This window comes from Hippoglossus stenolepis, chromosome 1, assembly GCF_022539355.2.
Source record: "Hippoglossus stenolepis isolate QCI-W04-F060 chromosome 1, HSTE1.2, whole genome shotgun sequence".
Classification (NCBI taxonomy): Eukaryota; Metazoa; Chordata; class Actinopteri; order Pleuronectiformes; family Pleuronectidae; genus Hippoglossus; species Hippoglossus stenolepis.
The window spans coordinates 14134304-14156298 of record NC_061483.1 but is presented as its reverse complement, the minus strand read 5'-3'; the positions used below and the strand labels follow the sequence as shown (position 1 = coordinate 14156298).

Below are 21995 nucleotides of genomic sequence, written 5' to 3'. Positions count from 1 at the left end.
ATTGAAGGCATTTTTATTTCATCATTTTTTTAAAGTAGACCCTCTTCTCTTTTAACTTATTTCAGGGAAAATAATTCCTTTTCTGAAATAAAAATGAAGATGATGTTCTGAGCTCATGAAATCAATGAGGAATAATTACTTTTAACTTAAACTTAATAACTAAATCAAATCAAATCATACGTCCACTTCCTGAGAATTTCTTCTTGATATGAATGTTTTTGGTACATATGACATAAAATTGTAAATATGGTATACATTGGTAAACTGTAAATCAGTTTGGCACTGGATGCCAACAATGCATCATAACATTTAGATTCTTCAAATAATGATTAAAATATTTTTGTCACGATCTAATTTGTGATTTTGTTCTAAAATAACTGATATATGCAACTGTTGACCTTTGCCATGATGTTTCCAAATAGTCTGGAGTCAGTTCATGTGCTGTTGACAGAACTGCTGCAAACTGTGTTTTATTTATGTGGCGCCTGAATCATTCATTATTAATTAAAGCAGAACCACTCTGTAAAGTAGCTCTCTGTCTCGTCCTCCACTCAGGGACTCAGTCTATCAGAGAGATAATCATACATTATCTCTTAATTTATTATTGCATGAACCCGAAGCTAACAGGAATATGGTAGATAAAGCCTCCAAAGCCATCTGTATTTTTTTGTAGTGTCTAGAATTCATTATATATTGTTATTAAAATTGTCCTCCAACATTTTTGAATTGTCCATCAAAATAAAAGTTATTTTTTTATTATACCTTACGAAAAGTGAACAAGAATGGCATCTTACTTCTGCCAAATTAGAAAGAAACCTGTGTTAGAATAGCATTAGAAATAGCATGTGCTAATAATACTACTACATGCTAACTATAGAGAACTTGGACTCAGCTCTATGCATTAAGTCTAAATTAAAGAGACTTTATTTAACATCCTTTTACACCTAAGTCCCAACAATTTCAATTTTATTGTATTTTTAAAGAGACAGTTTCTATAACCTGCTAGGAAACAACACATGTTAAGAAAATCTAATAATGAAAACTACCATAGTTTTTTAAAAATATTATTAGCATAGATGTTTAGACAGAATCTACTCTACAAAGTATTGAAGTTTTGTGTACACTGAATTATTAAGTACAGCCTTAACTGAAAGATAATGCTCTGAAATTAAACATTTTGAGGCTGTAAAGGGGTAAAGCTTACATGAGCTGGCTTTGAGAGGAGTATTTCTATATTGAGCTCATATGTCTCCCCCCCCCAATCCTTCTGTATACAACATCTCACTCTATAAATAACTTTCCCTTCACCAGAGTTGGGGGCTGCACTTCCTCTGGTCTGATAGATGCTTTATTTTTAAATATAATACAAGTGGGAGTCTGTGATTGCATGATACTGTAAAGTTGTCAACAGTTCATAAGCAGCATAAATTATATCCTCTCACTCACAGAGTCATTTTATATTTCCACTTGTCAAAAAGTGACTGAGCTCGTCCAAAAGTGACACGAGTGAGGGGGGGGGGGTGAGATGAAGAGCGCTCTGTGATGGGCGAGCAGTTTGTTTGTGAAATGAAAGGGAACACAGCTTAGTGCACCCTGTCCCAGGTAAATATTTATCAAACGCCAGACACAAGGAAATCATTATTTGCCACTCCACCCTTATGCCTCCCTCACCTCCTCCTGATGTTTGGACAAAAACAAACAGAGTTGGGGCCAATGCACAGGGAGTACGCAGGAGAAGCCGTACAGAGGGTCAGTATATATTGAGCAGCCTGCAGTGTTTTTGGTTCCTTCCAGAGCAGCATAAGGCGAGCCACTGTATCACTGAACCCTAGGATCCACTGGCCTCAGACATGGCACGTCTGGCCCTCCCCGTCTTCCTCCTTCTCTGCTTCTCCCTGCTCCACCTCGGCTCCAGCCGCCTGTCTCGCAGCAGGAAGGCTGTGTCAGCTCGTCAGTCCGGAGGTAACTATAGACATCGTGCATCAGTTTCAATGGGATGGGGATGTTTATCTGACCTGTGTTGGTGTCTTTGTCGAGATGCAGCTGCAGAGGAAGATGATGTGACGTCCCAGCTCGAGAGGTTGTGGCTGGAGGTGAACTCACTGAAGGAGATGCAGGCGTTGCAGACAGGTACTGCTTTCACTGCATAAAGAAAGGGAACAGGTGACAGGAGATTTAGACACTCAGAAGCACCACTGCCTTACATATTGCTCCCCACAAACAGGTAAATCAGAAATAAAATGATAGGACAATATCAGTTAATACCATGGTTCTATTGTAAATGTGTTGGATAACATATGACTCTTGACCTTCTCTTAGTGTTGCATGTAATTTAGGCCACTGAGCTCACATGCAGGAAACTCCTCAGGGGATAACTAGATCTCTTGGTGTGCAGAGTCACCAGCAGAGGGCAGCAGCACTGACATAATTAAAAGGCTGAATTTTAGGAGGAGGAATGGGAAAAACAATTCATAGGGACTATCCAACATTTATATTAATAACTTTGAGTATCTTTCCTGTTTTTTTTCTTTCTCTAATAGACTACTAGTACTTATTTTATCATGTAAAAAAAGGTTACAAATGTATTTATTTATTTTTATGTTTATTATCTTCAATAATTCCCCCTTTCCCTTTATTGGCTGATTTATTGGTCGCTGTTAAGACTGTGAACACTCAATAATATGAGTTTTAGGAATGTGGATGTGTGACTTTCTACAGGCATAAAAAGTGTGATTCACAAAATAAAGGATTGAAAAGATTGTTTAATATGTTTATTTACTGAGGGAATTAAAAATATTGCTGTAGTTTCGGACTCTTAAAATACCAAATAGTGACTTGAAGTCGCTAATGAAGTAAGTGCTGTGTGTTTTCAGTCTGTCTCCGTGGCATCAAAGCTCACAGGAAATGTTACCTAACCATCGAGGAGCCCAAACATTACCACGAGGCGAATGAAGACTGCATTGCCCAGGGGGGAACCCTTGCAACGCCGAGGGACATGATGGAGAACAATGAACTGTGGGACTATGCAAAGAGGAGCGCTCCGGGATCCAAGGACTTCTGGATCGGCGTGGCAGACATAGTGAAAGAAGGCCAGTATGTTGATGTCAACAGCTTGCCCGTCAGCTTTTTACACTGGGACCGCTCCAAGAAGCAGCCCACAGGAACGAAGAGGGAGAGCTGTGTTGCCCTGTCAGTGGCTGCACAGGGAAAGTGGTACGATGAGGTGTGTCGCAACCTGAAAAAGTACATCTGTGAATATGTCATTCCTTAAAGGTCCAGTGTGTAAGATTTACGTGAAAGGGATCTATTGGCAGAAATTGAACATAAAATAATCCTAGTGATTTTTTCATTAGTGAGTTTCATCTAAATTGTATGAATTGTTGTTTTCTTTACCCTAGAATTGGCCCTTTATATTGAAATACTTTATATTTACATCTGGAGCAGGGTCCTCTCTACGGAGGCCGCCATGTTCTTTACAGTAGCCCAGAATGGACAAAGTAAACACCTTTTGAGTTTTTATGACAACTGAAAGTTCCCACAGGTTCTCTTTCATGTTTGGAAGGGGAGCGTGAGGTGAGGGGGACTCGGCTGCAACATGCAACTTCACCACTAGATGTCACTAAATTCTACTCACTGAACCTTTAAGGGAGGGAGTGTTGTTGACAGCTTGTTGATCATTCAAGTGGGTCATTGATTAAAACTGAGCTTGTTGTCAAATTTGTGGCAATTCATGATGGAAACATAACTTATTATTTGTCCTTTTTCATTTCTAACCAAATTTATTTGATTAAAAAATGACTATATATTTGGTTGCTAATTAACTTGAATACAGAAATACTTTCCTAAGTCCCAATGCTCCAGGTGATGACTGTCAACGGAAATAAACCAAAAATGTAATCGTTTTTTTCTTATCACCATTTTTTCCAGAGATTCAAAATTTTATAATATTTCTGCATTAAATTTACAAATGTCTTCAGCACCAATGGACGTTGTTATTATTATCTACAGCTGAACACACACACACACACACACACACACACAGAGAGACACCCACACACATGTTGTGGTGACAACTGAAGATCTATATGAAAAAATGTGGGTATAGAGAGATTTAATGAGTGCATTAAGGAAGTAATAGGTGTTTTTATGCCTGTTGGTACTTCTCAGAATCATCACAACAAGCAAAAAAATTTTGGGAGTAATGTGACAGATAAGAAATATATTGAAGATTCGTATTTGGACCAAGTATTTTCAATTAATAAAAATAACTAAATTGAAGTTATGAATCAGAAAATGGTTCAAGTTTATTTTTACTACTGGTAATGAGACTATGTTGATCTGAGATGTGACTGAGATCCGCGCGTTGTTGCGATTGAAAACATCCAAACTCTCTCACAGATGAACGGTTGTTTTCATCAGCTCCAGTAAAAACAATCAGAAAAACAAACAGGCACCACCGACGTGATCCTCCCGCACACATCACGCACGGTTGTCTGGATGGAATGTGACGCCACGGCTCCGTGCGTGAAGTCTCGCGGAGTAAAACCACCGGCCATCTTTCTCCGTGTACAGCGGCAGGACACTTTGTGCCTCAGTGAGCCCGACGAGCACTTTTCGGTTTGAGCCTACAAGTTTGGGCAAGTTTCAGTTTGTCTCCCAAGCCTCCAAAGCGACGACGGACGGGACGCGGGCCATGTTTGCGTGCAGCCCCGCAAAGTTTCTTCGCTGACATCCCTGTCCGGGTAGATGCTCGCCTAAACTGTCGTCCAAATGGAGATGGTGCCTAGCGAGGGGAACCAGTTCGTATCCAAAGAGGTGAGCTTGTTGTTGCGGGGGGAGTGCGCCGCTCCCTCGGCTGTCACTCCTGCGGAACACGCACTTGAAAACCCGCAAAACTTCAGCACCACTTTGCGACTTTGTGATCTTGGCGTGTCGTCGCAGAGGCTAACTCTCCGCTGCTAACAGTTAGCCAAACACGACTTGGACGGCCTATCGTGACATGGCTAACTTAGCATTAGCCAAAATCAGTTAGCGGCTAGTTTCGCTACATCTCAGACAAAGTGAGTTTACGCGTATGGCTAAAGCCTTTTAGCATAACTATCACCAAGTGAGCCAGCCATGTTACTTAGCTTTCTTGTTATCAAATAAACTATTGAGCCTTTGGAAATTTCTGCTGCTGACATGAAGTCCCCCCCCCTGAACAGAGACGACATTTGTCAACATTAGTGAGCTAACTCGGCTAGCATATGTCGTTATCCCTTTAAGTCTGGCCAATGGCAACAACTCCGGCTAATCGACATGTTTGTGAAGTTGCTAAACCCGATGTAAATAAACCAGTGGACATGACTGACAGCCTGTAAGCGACGTTTTCTTCCAGTTTCACTTACGTCCAGTTTCACTTGCTTCCCCTTTTCGCTTCCTTTTGCATATTGTTTTGAATGGAACTTGTAGCGTAACAGTGAAGGTTAGCTTGTCACATTTCAACGCTAATGCTAGCTAGCGTTGCTCATTTTAGACGCGGATGGCGTTAATGTTAGTTACTCGGTTTATCCTCGACGAGCTCAGTTGCTGCAATGAGAAGTTACTTAACCTTAGCTTGTTTATCCTGCTGCGTAAAGGGCTTGGTAGTTAGCTCCCAGTTCGCTGCTGTGCGACCCTAAGATAATAATCTATGAACCTGTGTTGACATTTTGCAGTCGTGTTTTCACAAAAACAGAAAACCAGTCGTCTCCATCCACTGTCACCGGAAGTATCGGGTAGCAGATGGTAAATTGTTGGCTCGGTTGCAACACAAACGTCTCCGGGGCTTTTTTAAAAATTATTTTTGTATTATTGACATGGCAGTCAGTCATGTTCACACGTCACTTGTACACTACTCGCGTGTCTCCACAGCGATACTACAAGTTATCTGTTCACACCAATATTTGATCATGGCTGCGTTGTTTTTTTTGTAGCACTCTGGCTGCATCTACGTCAGTTACCGAGTCACACGTCAAGCATAGGACGTCATTCGGTGATATTAAGGGGCCGGTGGGAAAATCAGCCCGGATGATGCGGCGCCGCACACACTCAAGAGATGCAGGCTTCAGATACACTCCTCACGAATGCATCTGATTAAACAGCAAGCCTGGGAATAGAGTATTTAAATTACTGCGCATGACTTGTGTTGGTGGAGAGGAAATAAATTTGTATTATTATTATTCACTGGACTGTCAGCTCTTCAAACAGGTCTGGTGTGAGCAGGTTAAAGCAGAGTTAGGTTCCTGCTCGATCTTAGATCAGATTGCGGCCAAATGGCTCCAAACTGTTTTGATATCTGACTTGTTTAATAATAATATTTATAGCCAGTGTGTGTGTTTGGCCCCACCAAAAGAATATACATGAAAGAAGCAGATGACTTTTATTTTGAAAAACCACCATACTGATACTTGTGGACACAACAATGCCTCTCACAAATACAGGTATTTATTTCTCAAGCAATTGGTCTTTTCAAAATATTACACACACACACACAATGTTATGATTTCAGTTAGCAGCAGTTTATCATCTCCTCCTCCTCGCTCCAGGTGCTGTGTACATACAGGCAGGTTGAGGAGGTGGAGGAGCCAGAAGGGAAAAGGAGGATTTTTTTTCTTTCTCAGAAAGTATAAAACATTTGTGATGTACATGATTCCTAAGAAAATCATCACAAATATAGATGTATGATATGTTTTGAATGTACAGAGGCATGAGCAGGAGTTTTGCTGAAAATCTCTTGAGTTTAAGTCCAGGAGTGTATCATCAGTAAGAATTAATTTAACATTCAATAAATATTTAAATGCAATAGAGAATTAAGGGGGAGGACCCCCACATCTTCAGCATTTGTAATGCTTTCAAACTGTCGCATCCAAACTGATGTCTGTCTTATTGCCAAAGTTAAAGGTCAAGTGGACAAATGCGCAATCTACAGTTAGTTTTATTAGATTTGAGCTGGCTAATGTGTAGGTAACTACCAGCACCTCTATCCCGTTAAGGTTTTGTGTTCATCACATGCAATGATTGTGCAGTCATAGTTGCATTACATTGTATTAATAGGATCATTGTATTTCACATATTAGTGTCTGTATTTATTTTTACAAGTAGTTACAAGAACCTGTGTCTTCATGTCAGCACCTTGTGATTATATCCACGGTAAAAATAACCTTTAATCTCATAATACACTTGTGTGTTGTCAGCTGCAGCTTCTCTATACGACTTGTCAGTCACTTTTTTTCCAAGATCACAAACCTTACAAAGTGGTTGCAACAACTGGAATGACTTGAATATATATTCCCGTGTTTGTCACCCTGTCATCAGCCAAGAGGTTGATTTGCCAACCAGGCACTGGTAGGTGGGGCCTACACGTTGGCTTTGTGTCGCACCAGTGTTTCATTATTTCTTTCATTATTGTTTGTTTTGAAGTTGATCCTCCCCAACTATCTCCACGTGTTATTAGGGTGATTTTCGGAGTTGCAGACAAAGTATTTTTGATGAGATGAAGAAGAAGATTTCTCAGGTAGACGTGTGTGTGTGTGGGAGAAAGAGCTCATTGTAAAGCATGGTGTTGTTGAATAGATGCACGAAGCAACCCTTTCACCAATTTTAATCCAACATTAGGGACATTTAAATAATGACAATCAGAAGACAAATGTATTTGCAGGTAATGGCATAAATAATCACATTTAACACAGGGTATCATTCAAATTTTAAAATGCATATATCTGAGATAACTTAGTTGGAATATAGTGGGGTTTTTCTACTAAATTTGCCTGTGCATCAAAGTTTTCACACCTCAATTTTTACTGAAAAAAAGCTATTCCATCCCCTTCTCATGGATAAAAAAAACAATCTTTAGATAAATCAATATCTTATCAAAGAAAATTAAAATAAAGGATTGCAAATTCAAGACAAAATCTGTCTTGATATGTTTGCGACATCAGTGCTTGGTGGGCGACTTTTTCTGACAGTATTTGATACTTTTGATTTTAGGTTTCACTTGATTTAGAACGTACCAGACAAATCAAACTTCTGGGACTGTTTAGTGACTTGCTGCATCTTGAAACTCCACTTTGTATTTTACAGTTAAATGAAGCATGAGTCCGCAAGTGCATGGCCTGTTGTGTTGAAATAGTTAGAAAAATAAAGATTTTGGATAGTTTGGGCATTTTGTTCGTGTTTTTCGATTTTGAAAATTGCGACCAAAGATCAGCAACTGTCCATCAAGTGGGTTTGTCCAGTCATGTGTAGGAAAGATTCTGCTGTTTTAGTGATTGACATAACAAAATCATTATGCACCATACTTACAAAGAGTGCACAAATCAAATTCCTAATAAGCCTTAATGAACAATTTATCAAGACAATTACAGGATAAATTGTAAGTAAATAACATGTTAGATGGTGTTAGTTAAACATTGGTTTGCTTTAGCTGAATAAAACTTAGTTTTAAAGGGAGCTTTTCTTGTTTCATACTGTAGTTTTAGTCATGAGATTGTTGACCCAGTGAATAAATAAAGTTTTCAATAAAAAGAATAAGCTCTTTATGATGGTTAGTTACTAATACCAATCTGCCAGATTAGGTTTTTGTTTATTTTGTGAAGAAACCCAAATTAGTTATTTTTTTTCAATATTTTATTTTGAGGAATATAAACTTTTGTTGTTTCTTGAGCCTTTTTGGAGAAAAGCTTTTGTAATCCTCAAATAGATTACAAATCTGACCAGACTATCACATACACAATACAGAGCTGTATCTTTTTAGAAATGTATCTTACCCTGTAACATGTTGCTCATATCAGTACTGAGGCATTGAATGAAATGGTATTTTTCATTTGTGCACAGGTGTATTTCTGATAGAGACATGTGCTGCAAAGCTGTACAAATATTATCACCGTTTTATTTCTAACACTTGGCTTTTGACCGCCTTGTGGTGCATTACAGAATGCTATTATCAAATATAACTAATACTAACCTTTTTCTGGCACTCTTGATTTTCAGATCCAAAATGCAGCTGAGGAGCCCAGAATGTTGTGTATCATCCAGGACACCACCTGTGCAAAGAGAGTCAATGAGAGGCTGACCCTAAACCTGCCGGCTTCCACGATCCTCTCCACACTTTATAAAGATGTTGCCCAAAAAGCCGGATATGTCAGTGGCACATTTGGCCTTGTCTGGGGAAATACATCGGAGATGGTTAGAACATTAATTTAGTCTCTTTTGTCTGTGCTTACATGTGACAATGGTTTTCCACATAAATATACACAGTTCTCAGTATAATCTCATCTCAACTTGGATATTGGCTACAGGTCTGTGATTCCCCCCCATTGAAACAAAAGGTTAAGTCTTGATAAATGTTGCATTTCAGGGTTTCAGCATGATTCAAATGAGGCACCTAACAGGTTGAAGAGGAGCCATAGCATTCAAAAGATGTTGCTTAGCTTGATTTGAAAATGTGTTTGCAGTTTGAGTCTTTCCCCCTCCCCTCCTACTTAAGTCCTCAAACAAAAACATAGATGAATTAAACTAGCTTGGCAGGAAAAGCCCTGTATTTATATAATCGCTTTGATAGCTTAGGTTTGTGTAGGATTAAAGATGTTTAGGTTCTTGGTTTAGACATGATTCAATCTGCAGTAATTGCTGTTTTTATTTTAACAGTGGATGAAGTGACTGTGTGTAGGGGTACAGGTGTTCTTGGTGGTGATAAACCTCCAGAGCATAATCACCAAACACTATTGAGCAGTTTAGTCTTTCAGACGATTAGCAGCTGGAAAATGGTATCATAAGCACTAGGGCTGTCCCCAAACAAGGATTATTTTTTTTCAGTCAGAATTAAATGTATGGCTCTGGGTCATATTTCTGTTTTACAATCCTAGTGACTATAGAGTGCCTCTCCTGCCTGGCTCCTGACAGCACACAGAGTCAAATCACGTGTGATGGCAGTAGAGGAGGTCGTAACAGCCAACATCGCTGCATTTAGCACTAGAGCTGAGAGGTCTGGATTGCCCTGCCCCCTGTTTCCATCAACAAAGGCATTTTGGTTTTGTTAGTGTGTCAGGTGGTCTCTAGTGGGACTCAATAATAATGGTTCCTAGCCTGTTTTTGTTGGTGCCATTCACTCATCCTCCGCATTCTAAGTTTATGTCAGGACACATACAATAGCCCCTGCACCTTCTACTTAAAAGGGCAGTGTCACCATATCATGACCTCAGTGAAGCTGATTGTGTTAAAGATATGTTTGAGAGTCAGATGGCCAGCAGTTCTTTTTTTATGCTACCAGTGTTCATAAATGGAACTCACCATGCCATTGTTCTCTGCTGCAAAGAAAACTAAAGCCTGGCAGAATGGTCGTGCGGATATTTATCACAGAAATCCATAGAGGGAATTAATTCTTAATGTGCGCTGTCAGTGTTGACTTGAGTGTGTTCTCAGTTGTTTCTTTATGTAGATACTATTCCCTTTTCTTAAATGAGCCCTGGCTAATCCCACTGCTGACCCAGGCCAAAGCCCAGGTGCTGTGTCTGTTGTTATCTCACTGAGTAGGTCAGTGGATTAAGCCTCTGCATGTTTCCACTGCAGCACTTTGCTGGCTTGTCCTCAGCTTGTTCGGGAGAAAGACAACTCTGTTGCGTTGCTCACATGTTGGCTTCAAGCTACTTTCCTCATACACCACGTCAATACAGGGGATTTTCTGATAATGAATTCAGTGGGAGCCTTGTGAGTTTGTCCAGTTTGTTGTTTTGTTATTTTTTTTTTAGTGTTAGCTGCTGTTGCCTTTGTGCATTTTCTAGGACTTGTTTCTGATCTGTACACTGTAAAAAAGTAAAGCTCATGTGACTAAGTTTCTTTGCTCTGCTACCTTCAAGGAACCTCTAGACCACAACCGTGAGATGTCCCTCTCAGATTCTGGGTTTGAGCCTGGTGGTAAGAGGAATTTCCTCCAGCTTACAGACAAAGATGGAGAGCAGCCCCAGATTGCATCGGTGAGTGGTACATGTTGAAAAAAGCTAGTTCCTAATTTCTTAGACAATATGAAAATGTTTGTATGTTGTTAGCTCCTTTTACAGATTCAGGGTTTGGAAACTAGAGGTATTTTATTTTCTCTGAATGTCTGTGTGTGCAGGATGAGTCAGGAACAGCAGACAGCAGTGGACTGGATGATAGCTCACAGGAGCGGTTTATTGGGCCCCTACCAAGAGACGCCACTGCAGGCTGCAGTGGTGACTACAGCAGTCCATCTTACTCCTACTCATCCATCCTCAACAAATCTGAGACGGGTGAGTTTTGGTGTTGAGCTGTTGAACATGTGACAACACTTCTTTTATACAACCTCAGCTGAACTCTTTCTTGTCCCTTTCCTCCGCTGCAGGTTACGTGGGCTTGGTTAACCAAGCAATGACCTGCTATTTGAACAGTCTTCTACAAACACTCTTCATGACCCCTGAGTTCAGAAATGCACTCTACAAGTGAGGAATCGTGCTCATAATCTTTGTGACATTTTACTTGTGAAATTAATGTATTGTGTTCTAAAATTGTCTTCTGTGCAACTTCAGCTGGGAGTTTGAGGATTTGGAGGAGGATCCAGTCACCAGTATCCCCTTCCAGCTGCAAAGGCTTTTTGTCCTGCTGCAGACGAGTAAGAAACGGGCGATTGAGACCACTGACGTGACCCGGAGCTTCGGTTGGGACAGCAGCGAGGGTGAGCTTTTATTTGCTCTCCTGTGACTAGACTCACAATGGCTTGTCTCTGTATTTGTATCTGTAATGACACTTTTTGTGCGTTGGTTTTTTAGCTTGGCAGCAGCATGACATCCAGGAGCTGTGCAGGGTCATGTTTGATGCCCTGGAACAAAAGTGGAAGCAGACAGAGCAGGTACGAGAAATCAAACATTTTCTTAGAATTTCGACATCAAAAAATCAGCAGCTGATCTGAGGTCTCACCCCTCACAATGAAAACAAAAGACCTACTGTGAGAACAGTGAAGCAGGCCAGTAAGTAAGCCCCAGGGTTAGCTGTTTCTTATCTCAAGAGTGAGTTATAAACTGCAAACACTCAGGCCTGTCTGCGTATATGTAGCCATGTTGTCTGTACATATGAGCTCCTGGTCAGGACCAAATCAATGCATGAGATTGAATCCATTGAATATAACAGCAGTATTATAATAGAACAATGGGTTTTTTACTCTTTGGCCGTTTACAATAAAACAGGGAATTTGAAGTAAAACCGATCAAGTAGAACTGTTTATCAACTCCAGATGACATGAAGTTTTAGTATTCTTCAAACCTTAATCTATAATTTAGATTTACATACATGTGTCGTCCACATTGTTGTACTGCTAACCTGTGAAAACAGCTCTTCTGTTGAGCCACTGACGACATGATACGGCTGTTTTCACTCTTTTAAGTAGCGCCCCCTATGACAAGTGAACTGATTTTATGTGGAGACTCCCCCCAAATGTTAATGTGTACCATGTGGTTTTCAGCATGTTACTGTGCTGACTCTGTGCATCTGCAGGCGTTTAAGTAGCCCTGAGCAAATTAGATATTTTCTAGATTTTTTTTTTAAGTAAAAAGGAGTAAATACAACTCTTGCAGAAAAAAAATTTGCCTTTCTTCAAAATTGGAAAGTTTGCAACCCCATGACTGTCATACGTCCCTGTCCTCAGGCTGACCTGATCAACCAGCTCTACCAGGGGAAGCTGAAGGATTATGTCCGTTGTCTGGAGTGTGGCTATGAGAGCTGGAGGATTGATACTTACCTGGACATCCCTCTTGTGATCAGACCCTTCGGAGTCAGCCAGGCCTATGGCAGTGTGGTGAGTTTCTGTCTCCATTTCATTCCTTTTAAACATTTAGCACACTGGCACCAAAGACTCCAACTGCATTTGACATTCATTCACCCTTTGGGATCCACAGCTTCTTAACCCATTAAGACTCAAGGCACCAAATAAAAACCCACTGTAAAACCTCAGCACTGTACAACCACCTAAAACCTGAGGGTTAGCTTTTACACTTACTTTCTATAAATGTAACTGAATTTATAATTGTCCTACCACAGGAGGAGGCTTTGCAGGCATTCATCCAACCAGAAACTCTGGATGGGCCCAACCAGTACTTCTGTGAACGCTGCAAAAAGAAATGTGATGCCCGAAAGGTGAGCAAACGAAAAATGCGACATTGGGAGTCATGTTCAGAGAATACAGTGTTCCACTGATGACCTGTCTGATCATCTAATGAATACTTCTGTGCACAGGGTCTAAGATTTCTGCACTTTCCCTACCTGCTGACGCTGCAGCTGAAACGGTTTGATTTTGACTACACCACTATGCATCGCATCAAGCTTAATGACCGTATGACTTTCCCAGAGGAGCTTGACATGAGTCCATTCATTGACATGGAAGACGAGGTGAGGGCAGCAGCAGCAGCAGTGGTGGTACTTGCTTCCATCACTATTCCAGATTGACATTGAATCAATGGGTCTTCACAGTATTGAACATTTTGTTGGTTAATCTGTTCACCATCAATTACTTCACATGACTATAAGCTATAGTTGGAAAAAGAAAAATGTGTCACATGCTCCACTTTTTGTGTTTTATTATATAAACCATCAGGTGTTAACATTATCAAATGTCAAATCCACTACTGGGCCTCTAGAAATTCATGTTCCCTCCCTCTGTAAATATAACTACCCTCTCAGTACCAGTATTATCTGGTAGTCAGTGAACAACACCTAACACCCTTGATCTTTCTCTTTTTCATGTCTTGAAGTTCTTCTGTGTTGTGTAATAAGATTAATGAACAAACGCCTTTTAGGCCATAAGCATCCAATGTGGTTTTTTTAGTGAGTCATAATCCACGTGGAGCTATGTGACACATTTTGCTCCAAAATAAGTTATAAAAACCACTGTGTCAAGCCTGACATTTTTTTAAACCATTGTCTATTGTTGTTTTTGAAATTGTCCCCCCCGGTAGAAGTCGCCTCAGACGGAGAGCTGCACTGACAGTGGAGCGGAGAATGAAGGCAGTTGCCACAGCGACCAGATGAGCAATGATTTTTCCACTGATGATTGTGTGGATGAGGGCATCTGCTTGGACAGCACCGGCAGCACAGAGAGGGTGCTGAAGCCAAAGGTGACCATCTTCACCACTCACTGATGGGTATCATGGGTTTTGTTATCAAATCATTAAATCTGCCCCCGTTCAGAGTAAACTGAAACTGGATTTGTGAACGACACTGACACACTGACCATTTCAGATAGAATTTATGAACACACCCATAACATCATCTGGTTAATGATTTCCTTTAACCTTCAACCCATGTTCATATTATTTAGTTAACTCTGTATGTGAGCTTCAGGCTGCTAGTATACATCGCATACTACAGTCCTTAAAAATACTGTCACCAGCAAAAATACTGTATAAATGTTGTCTAATACAAGGTTTCTTCTCACTCACTATAGATACTGTTGACTGTTAATATCCTTGCTAATTGAATTGTGTGAAAATATATATGAGCAACACAAACTTACAGACAGGGACAAAATAAGCAACATTTTGACACTCAAGGCAGTTTTCAACTTATCTTATCTGAACAATTGGAATTACCCCGTCTTCTTCTCAGAGTATGCTGACCTTTGAGCTGTTCTCCGTCATGGTCCATTCTGGGAGTGCTGCTGGTGGCCATTACTATGCCTGCATCAAATCCTTCAGTGATGGCCAGTGGTACAGTTACAACGATCAGCACGTTAGCAAGGTCAGTTTAAACCCTCAAGTAACATCATTTTAACATCTTCATTATTAGTGTGTATCTGTTGTATCATTGTCAGTATGTTTCTGTGCATTTCTGTTGGCCAGATCACCCAGGATGATATCAGAAAGACACATGGGGGGTCCTCAGGGAACAGAGGCTATTATTCTAGTGCCTTTGCAAGGTCAGTGGTCTCCAACATTCATTCCATTCCTTGAGTACATTGCCCTTAGAGAATAGAACAGCAATAAACTATAACCATTTACATCTGTGTTCAAACTGGGAAACAAGAGGGTTCTTGTTTATTCTTTGTTCATTGTACTTTCATGTTCCTGCTGAAGGGTTAGGCTCCAACTCTTAGGACTGACAAAACAATATCTTCTCTATCTCTCTACATATATATATATATATATATTTATATATATTATATTCATTAACAATACTTTTTTTTCCGTTCAACAGCTCCACAAATGCATATATGCTGATTTATAGATTGAAAGATCCCTCAAGGAACGCAAGTAAGGACATTTTTCAAACATGATGCTTTGTCCATTGTGTTGCTTTTCTTACATCATAAAAGCAACTGCAACAACTCTGCTCAGTGTTAAAGGACAGCGCTGGTTTTTCCATGTTTTAGCATTTAACTTTTTGTTTTATTTGTACACAATCACCCTGTTTTCATTTCTTTAAAAGGCTAAAACACATAAATTATTGTGACTCTCTTTTGTGTTTAGTGCTCCATGGTAGATCTTTTCCTGTAATGTGATTTAATGTGTGCTCTCTTCTGTGTGCAGAGTATTTAACCGTGGAAGACTTCCCAGAGCACATCAAGAGTCTAGTTCAGAAGGAGAAAGAGTCTGAAGAGCAGGAAAAGAGACAGAGGGAGATTGAGCGCAATACCTGCAAGGTACAGTATGTGGTTATTTGACCTTCCACTGCCCTACTTCTGAACATGGATCAGTTGATGCACTGCCTGTTTTTCTTTCTTTTAATAAACAAAACTTTTCTCAATGTCATTCTCTTGACCTTCAGATCAAGCTGTTCTGTATGCATCCTGTTAAGCTGATGATGGAGAGCAAGCTGGAAGTTCACAAGGACAAAACGCTCAGAGAAGCAACAGAGATGGCCTACAAGGTTGGTCAGCTTTCTGGTTTTCCAACAGCATGGCCAATCTGGTCAATGTGTTTCGATAGTAAAAATATCGATAAATGAATATTGGATTCTCCTTAAATTCATGGTGAGCTTGGGAAAATATTTGTAATGTTAAGTAGACAAACAGTTTCAGTATGCATATATAGGCTACACTATTCCTAGTTGCTGCCTTATCATTTTTATAAAGATGATACTTGCTATATATGCTTTTTTTATACATTTGTTTATTCTGAACCTCAGCTGATGGAGCTGGACGGGGTCGCCACTCTTGACTGTTGTCGCTTGGTCAAGTATGACGAGTTCCACGAGTACCTGGAGCGCTCTTATGAGGGTGAGGAGGACACACTGATGGGTCTCCTGTTGGGTGGTGTCAAGTCCTCGTACATGTTCGACTTGCTGCTGGAGACCCGCCGGCCTGAGCAAGTGTTCCAGCCTTACAAACCTGGAGGTCAGTAGCCTACTACTGTGGAGTCAAACGTTTCACTGAGAATGTCTGACAGTGATGGAGATAATCGTTGTTTTACATAGTGTTACACAGATAATTGTGTACAGCTGATCAGAAGATAAAGCAAAGTGATGTCTGTATGCTTTATCTCTAAGTGGGTGTGTTTCTGATTTTCTACAGAGGTGATGGTGAAGGTCCATGTTGTGGATCTGAAGAGTGAGACCATTGCCTCTCCAATCAGCGTTCGGGCGTACTTGAGCCAGACAATCACTGAATTCAAACAGCTTATTGCACAGGTTTCCAACTCTATTCTTTTCTACATTGTATTTTCTTTTACTTTATCTCAGCTATTTTTAAAATCAACACCAACATTTGTGTTAAAGTAAACAGAGTGTGAGAACAGCCTTGCAGACTCGTCTATGTGTTTCTTTATAGGCTGCAGGGCTATCAGCAGAAGCCATGCGTGTGGTCCTTGAGCGCTGCTACAACGACCTCCGGCTCCTCTATGTTCCAAACAAGACCTTGAAAGCTGAGGGATTCTTCAGGAGTAACAAGGTCTCCTTAATTTATTTTCAATTTTGGCTTTTGTGATTCCATGTTAAAAATATTATTACACTTTACATTTTTGACACTGTTAAGTTTGATTTTCATCTGTTTTAATTCTTTTTTTTTTTAATCCAGGTTTTCGTAGAGAGCTCAGAGTCGACGGATCATCAGGTTGCTTTCACTGACTCAGTCTTGTGGAAACTGTTGGATCGTCACGGGAACACGATCCGACTCATGGTCTTGCTGCCTGAGCAGTCACCTGGTACTTTGGCCAACAGAACTCTTTGCCAAAAAGTGGGCGATGACTCTGATGTGCCCTTGGATGGGTCCAGTGGTAACAGGAAGTCTGTCGAGGCGATACTGGAGGAGAGCACTGAAAAGTTAAAGAATCTGTCTCTGCTGCAGCAGCAGCAGCAGCTGCAGCAGCAGGGCTCCAGCAACAGCGACAGCCAGAAAAGCTCTGACACCAGCGACTTTGAACTCATTGAGTCTCCGACCCAAGAGGCTGACTCAAACTCCTCGCTGTGCGTCGCCGCAGACAACAGAGAGTTGGAGAACCGGATTAGGGCCACAGCTGGCAGCAGCGGCGGTGCCTCCTCTGACCCCTGTGAGGAGCGCTCAGACTCTGAGGTGAACAATGACCGCAGCACCAGCTCAGTGGACAGCGACATCCTCAGCTCCAGCCACAGTAGTGACACACTTTGTAATGCAGACAGCGGGCCCTTACAGTTGGCCAATGGCCTGGACTCGCACAGCATCACGAGTAGCCGGCGCTCCAAAGCTCACGAGGGCAAAAAAGAGACGTGGGACACTGCTGAAGAAGACTCTGGGACCGATAGCGAGTACGACGACCACGGGAAGAGCAAGGCGGAGGCTCAGTACCTGTACTTCAGAACAGAACCTTGTTCTCAGGATGACTCCTCGTTGGATGCACAAAAATGTACGAATCAGTAGCTCACCCGGTCAAACATGTTCCATGACAGCTCAGTCCTTACCAGGCCTTTTGCCCTCTTTATGATGCACTTTTAAAAAAATTGGAATGAAATTTCCAAAAAATCAGTTTTAAAGATATTTTTAACAGTTTTCTTGCTGAACCTCCTACATTTAAAACAAACCATAATCGACTCTAATGATCAGGGAAAAGAGGGAGAGTGTCCAACAAATTCCGCAAATCTTTGCTTCTCTGTGGTGAATAATGGTGACAAAATGTGTAATTGCTGTTTCTTGTGGTCCTCTTCAGGTTTAGTAGTTCACGTGGACAAGAGAATAACATTAGCAGCGTTTAAACAGAATCTGGAGCCCTACGTTGGAGTGACAACGACGCAGTTCAAGGTGTTCCGGGTGTACGCCAACAACCAGGAGTTTGAGAGTGTGCGGCTAAACGAGACGCTCTCATCGTTCTCTGATGATAATAAGGTCAGATTAAATATTCAGAATTTATTTATTTGATTTTGAAAGTAAGTTTATAATTGAACTAATACGTAATTTTTTTGTTTGCATAGATAACCATTCGACTGGGTAGAGCACTGAAAAAGGGTGAATACAGAGTTAAAGTGTATCAACTACTAGTAAATGAAACAGAGGTAAGAAAATAATGTATTTTCTGTCACAATGATTGACGGGGTTTCGGTTTAAATTACATGAATATGTCAGAAGTATAATATTCATGATTGTGTTTTCTTTGTTCTTCAGCCCTGCAAGTTCCTTGTGGACACGGTGTTTGCCAAGGGCATGACTGTCAGACAGTCCAAGGAGGAGCTGCTCCCTCAGCTGAAAGAGCACTGCAAGCTTGACCTCAGCATTGACAGGTAAGTGTTTGAGATTACATCAAATGAAATGAATCACACATCTTGAGTGTGTGACATTCGTCTGTAAATACAATGTATTTGTAGCCTGTTTAAATCAATTGATTACTGACAGACTACATGGAGAATAATCTAAATCCTTATTATATAACAGTTTGTGGTTATAAGAAATATACATTCATGATTTTTGTGTTTGTTTAGTGTTCGTCTCAGGAAAAAGACGTGGAAGAATCCAGGAACAGTGTTTCTCGATTACCACGTCTATGAGGAGGACATCAGCATCTCCTCTAACTGGGAAGTTTTCATGGAAGTCCTTAATGGTAACATTTGCTCTTTCAAAGATTATTTCAAACCAACTTTTAATAAAATTCCTCAAAACTTAAATATATACAATATATGTCTAAAAGAGACCCACAGTGCTCTTCTTCGACTTCCAGCTTCAGGCCTGTGATCTGTGATCTCCCTTATCTTTTTATCAGAACCAGAGAAGATGAAGTCCATGTCGCAGCTCGCTGTTTTGACCAGGAGATGGAGCCCGGCCACGATGAAGCTGGGACCTTTTCAGGAAGTGATTCTGGAGAGCAGCAGTGTAGAAGAACTGAAGGAGAAGGCACGTCTCTCACATTGTTTTTTTTCATATTCATACACTGCCCTCCTGCTTTCAATGCTTCAATTACATTTACCTTAGTGTAGAGGAAACTATTCACTGTGACTGATCTCTTTATTCTTCTTGCAGCTCAGTGAAATGAGTGTGATTCCTCTTGAAAACCTGGATTTTGCAAAGGTTTGTGAAGTTATTTATCTCAAACATCCCCTAGATTTACATGTCATGTTACATTTCAGTTAATCTTTCTGTCTGTTGTGTGCAGGGTAGAGGAACGTTTCCTTGTGATATTTCTGTGTTGGAGATTCATCAGGATTTGGACTGGAACCCTAAGGTGTCGACTCTTAACGTGTGGCCTCTGTACATCTGTGATGACGGAGCTGTCGTCTTCTACAGGTAAATAAACGACTATGCACATTCAAAGACAGGTTTATGTTTCCGTCTTTTCAGTTAACACAAAATGTAATATTTTCCCTTCAAGATGTAAACATGCAAGTGTTAAAGGTATTTGAAATTAAACAAAAAAATATATAATGGCGCAGAAAAAAAAGAATAACCTGTGGTTCACATGCGATCATCACATCGATCCTACTGTGAACTGTGATGGATTCCAGCTCGAAACCTGTTTGTATAGTTTTATTTAATATTTGTGACTTGAGATCAAACTCGCTGTGATGTTTCTCTGTGCAGGGATAGCACTGAGGAGCCTATGGAGCTGTCGGAGGACCAGCGCAACGAGTTGATGAAGAAGGAGAGCAGCCGTCTGCTGAAGACCGGTCACCGTGTCAGCTACTCGCCACGCAAGGAGAAAGCCCTCAAGATCTACCTAGATGGAGGCCCTGCCAAAGACCCGGGGCAGGACTGAGGTGCAGAGAACCGCTTCTCCGGTTACTCCCTTACATCAGGCTGCTGTGGCATAGCAACCAGGCTCTGGGTGTCAGTCCTAGTGTCGGGCCTGGTAGTGACTTGAACATCAAGCAGCGCTGTGAGACGTGCTCTCAGCCTCCACCCGCAGCCCCCGGACTGGCTCAGAAACCTTATTGTGCACTAAAGTGTATTGTACTGTAAAGTTTAAAGGGAAGTACAAAAGCTATTCGACACAGAGAAGAATCAAATACTGTACAGAAAAATCAGTTGCAGGTGCAGGGATGGGTGCGGAGACGTTAGGACTGTGAACGTGGGCAGGAAGTCACGCATCCTGTCTATTTGAGTGCCCTGTTTTCATCTTCATCAGTCTCCTTCACCCTCTCCACCGTCACTCCACGTCCCTCTTCCTGTTTTGGACATAATGTTGATACTGATTCGTCTGTGACCATCTTGTAAGTCCAACTGCTCACACCTTTTTGCTCCAGCAGAGAAATCAGTCATATCCTCCTTTTGTTAACCTTCCTGATTAGGACTTACATCCATGAACTACTTATCAAGCCTCCCCCAGTCTTACTTCCTCTGGTCGAGGCAAACCTCTACCTCTCAGTGACTCTACAACCAGCTGAGGTGTCATTTATCCACAAGATTTGATGAATAGAAAAAAGCAACAATTAATAATTTTGTAAACTGGGGGTTGTTTCTACCCCTATGACTCATGTGTCGTTTCTTTGGTTCTTACTGCTGCTCTTTGTGCATTATAGGAACTTTGCCACTGTTGCATCACTTCCACTAGATTTAGTGAGACATTGGCTTATTGATCCTTAACCACAAAGTACAATGAATCATGTCAACCATGTTAAGGTAATCCTGGTTTTGTTTTTGTTTGTTGTAAATTATTATTTTTGCTTCAGACGTGATTATTCAATTAGGTCTCATGATCATATGTTGTCTGTATTAACCTTTGATTTAGAAAGTGGATTTCATTGTTTGGTTTTATTTGCACCATATGAACTGGGTGTATGTCTTTGGTGTCATCTACGTGTGTGTATGTGTGGTGTTTTACCGAGGGGTGGGAGCTCTCTGGGGTTTTGGCATAGAGCGTGGGGTCGTAAATGGCGCTTCTACCTGCTGCTGCTTGATAGACTGACACCAGAGGGTGGAGAAAGCCCGGCTGGACCCCTCAGTCCAGCGGGGAAACGGCGCCTGGGACTGAAGCTCAGCATCACGACCCGTCTGGGCGGCTGATGCTGTCACCAGCTATTCACTGTAGAAATGCCAATATCTGAAGAAATTCTTTTTTTTTTTATGTTTCTTTTGAGATTTAAATTGTGTGAAAATAGTTTAAAATGATTTTAGAGTATTAAAGTGTTTTTTTTTTCATAACAATTTTCTGTCTTTGTTTCCAACTTCATGTTCAATTTATGATAAATACTCAAAACAATTTCAAGAATAGGTGTTAAAAAAAAAACATTCAGCACAATTATATTCAGGTACTGTACATGAAAGACAAAGAGCACATAACAGCTACAGGGACAGATGTTTGTCCATTTGACCACTGAAATCAGTTAATCTGTGATATGTATCAAATGTGTGCCAAATTTGAGAGGATTCCCTTAACTTATTCCTGAGATATTATTCACATCACATGTTTTGAGTGGTCACAGTGACCCTGACCTTTGACCTCCAGCCACCAAAATCTAATCAGTTCATGTTTGAGTCCAAGAGAACGTTTGTGCCAAATCCGAAGTTATTTCCTCAAGGCGTTCTTGAGATTTCGCATTCACGAGAATTGGACAGACAGACGGACAACCTGAAAACATAA

At 40.9% G+C, this 21995-nt stretch overlaps 2 protein-coding genes across 4 annotated transcripts; both read left to right on the top strand.

The window, feature by feature from the left end:
* The first annotated feature begins 1662 nt into the window (after positions 1 to 1662).
* On the top strand, positions 1663 to 3394 carry clec3a (C-type lectin domain family 3, member A). The gene is made up of 3 exons (XM_035154966.2): positions 1663 to 1962; positions 2044 to 2130; positions 2874 to 3394. Exons 1-3 carry the CDS (start codon positions 1851 to 1853, stop codon positions 3269 to 3271), a joined length of 597 nt encoding a protein of 198 aa, XP_035010857.1. The 5' UTR covers positions 1663 to 1850; the 3' UTR covers positions 3272 to 3394.
* Positions 3395 to 4496: 1102 nt separating this feature from the next.
* Positions 4497 to 21559, top strand: usp47 (ubiquitin specific peptidase 47). 3 transcript variants are annotated; one of them, XM_035154866.2, is made up of 29 exons: positions 4497 to 4815; positions 7475 to 7534; positions 9010 to 9204; positions 10875 to 10991; positions 11132 to 11285; positions 11378 to 11474; positions 11562 to 11707; positions 11802 to 11881; positions 12674 to 12823; positions 13066 to 13161; positions 13261 to 13413; positions 13980 to 14138; positions 14629 to 14760; positions 14862 to 14938; positions 15217 to 15272; positions 15549 to 15661; positions 15787 to 15888; positions 16147 to 16354; positions 16532 to 16647; positions 16787 to 16906; positions 17033 to 17837; positions 18138 to 18313; positions 18400 to 18480; positions 18590 to 18705; positions 18904 to 19022; positions 19182 to 19312; positions 19439 to 19486; positions 19572 to 19702; positions 19997 to 21559. In XM_035154866.2, exons 1-29 carry the CDS (start codon positions 4771 to 4773, stop codon positions 20169 to 20171), a joined length of 4158 nt encoding a protein of 1385 aa, XP_035010757.1. In that variant the 5' UTR covers positions 4497 to 4770; the 3' UTR covers positions 20172 to 21559. The 3 variants fall into 3 exon arrangements, with proteins under 3 accessions (XP_035010757.1, XP_035010767.1, XP_035010775.1); XM_035154876.2 differs by lacking the exon at positions 7475 to 7534; XM_035154884.2 differs by lacking the exons at positions 4497 to 4815; positions 7475 to 7534; positions 9010 to 9204 and adding an exon at positions 9846 to 10725.
* Positions 21560 to 21995: the final 436 nt, after the last annotated feature.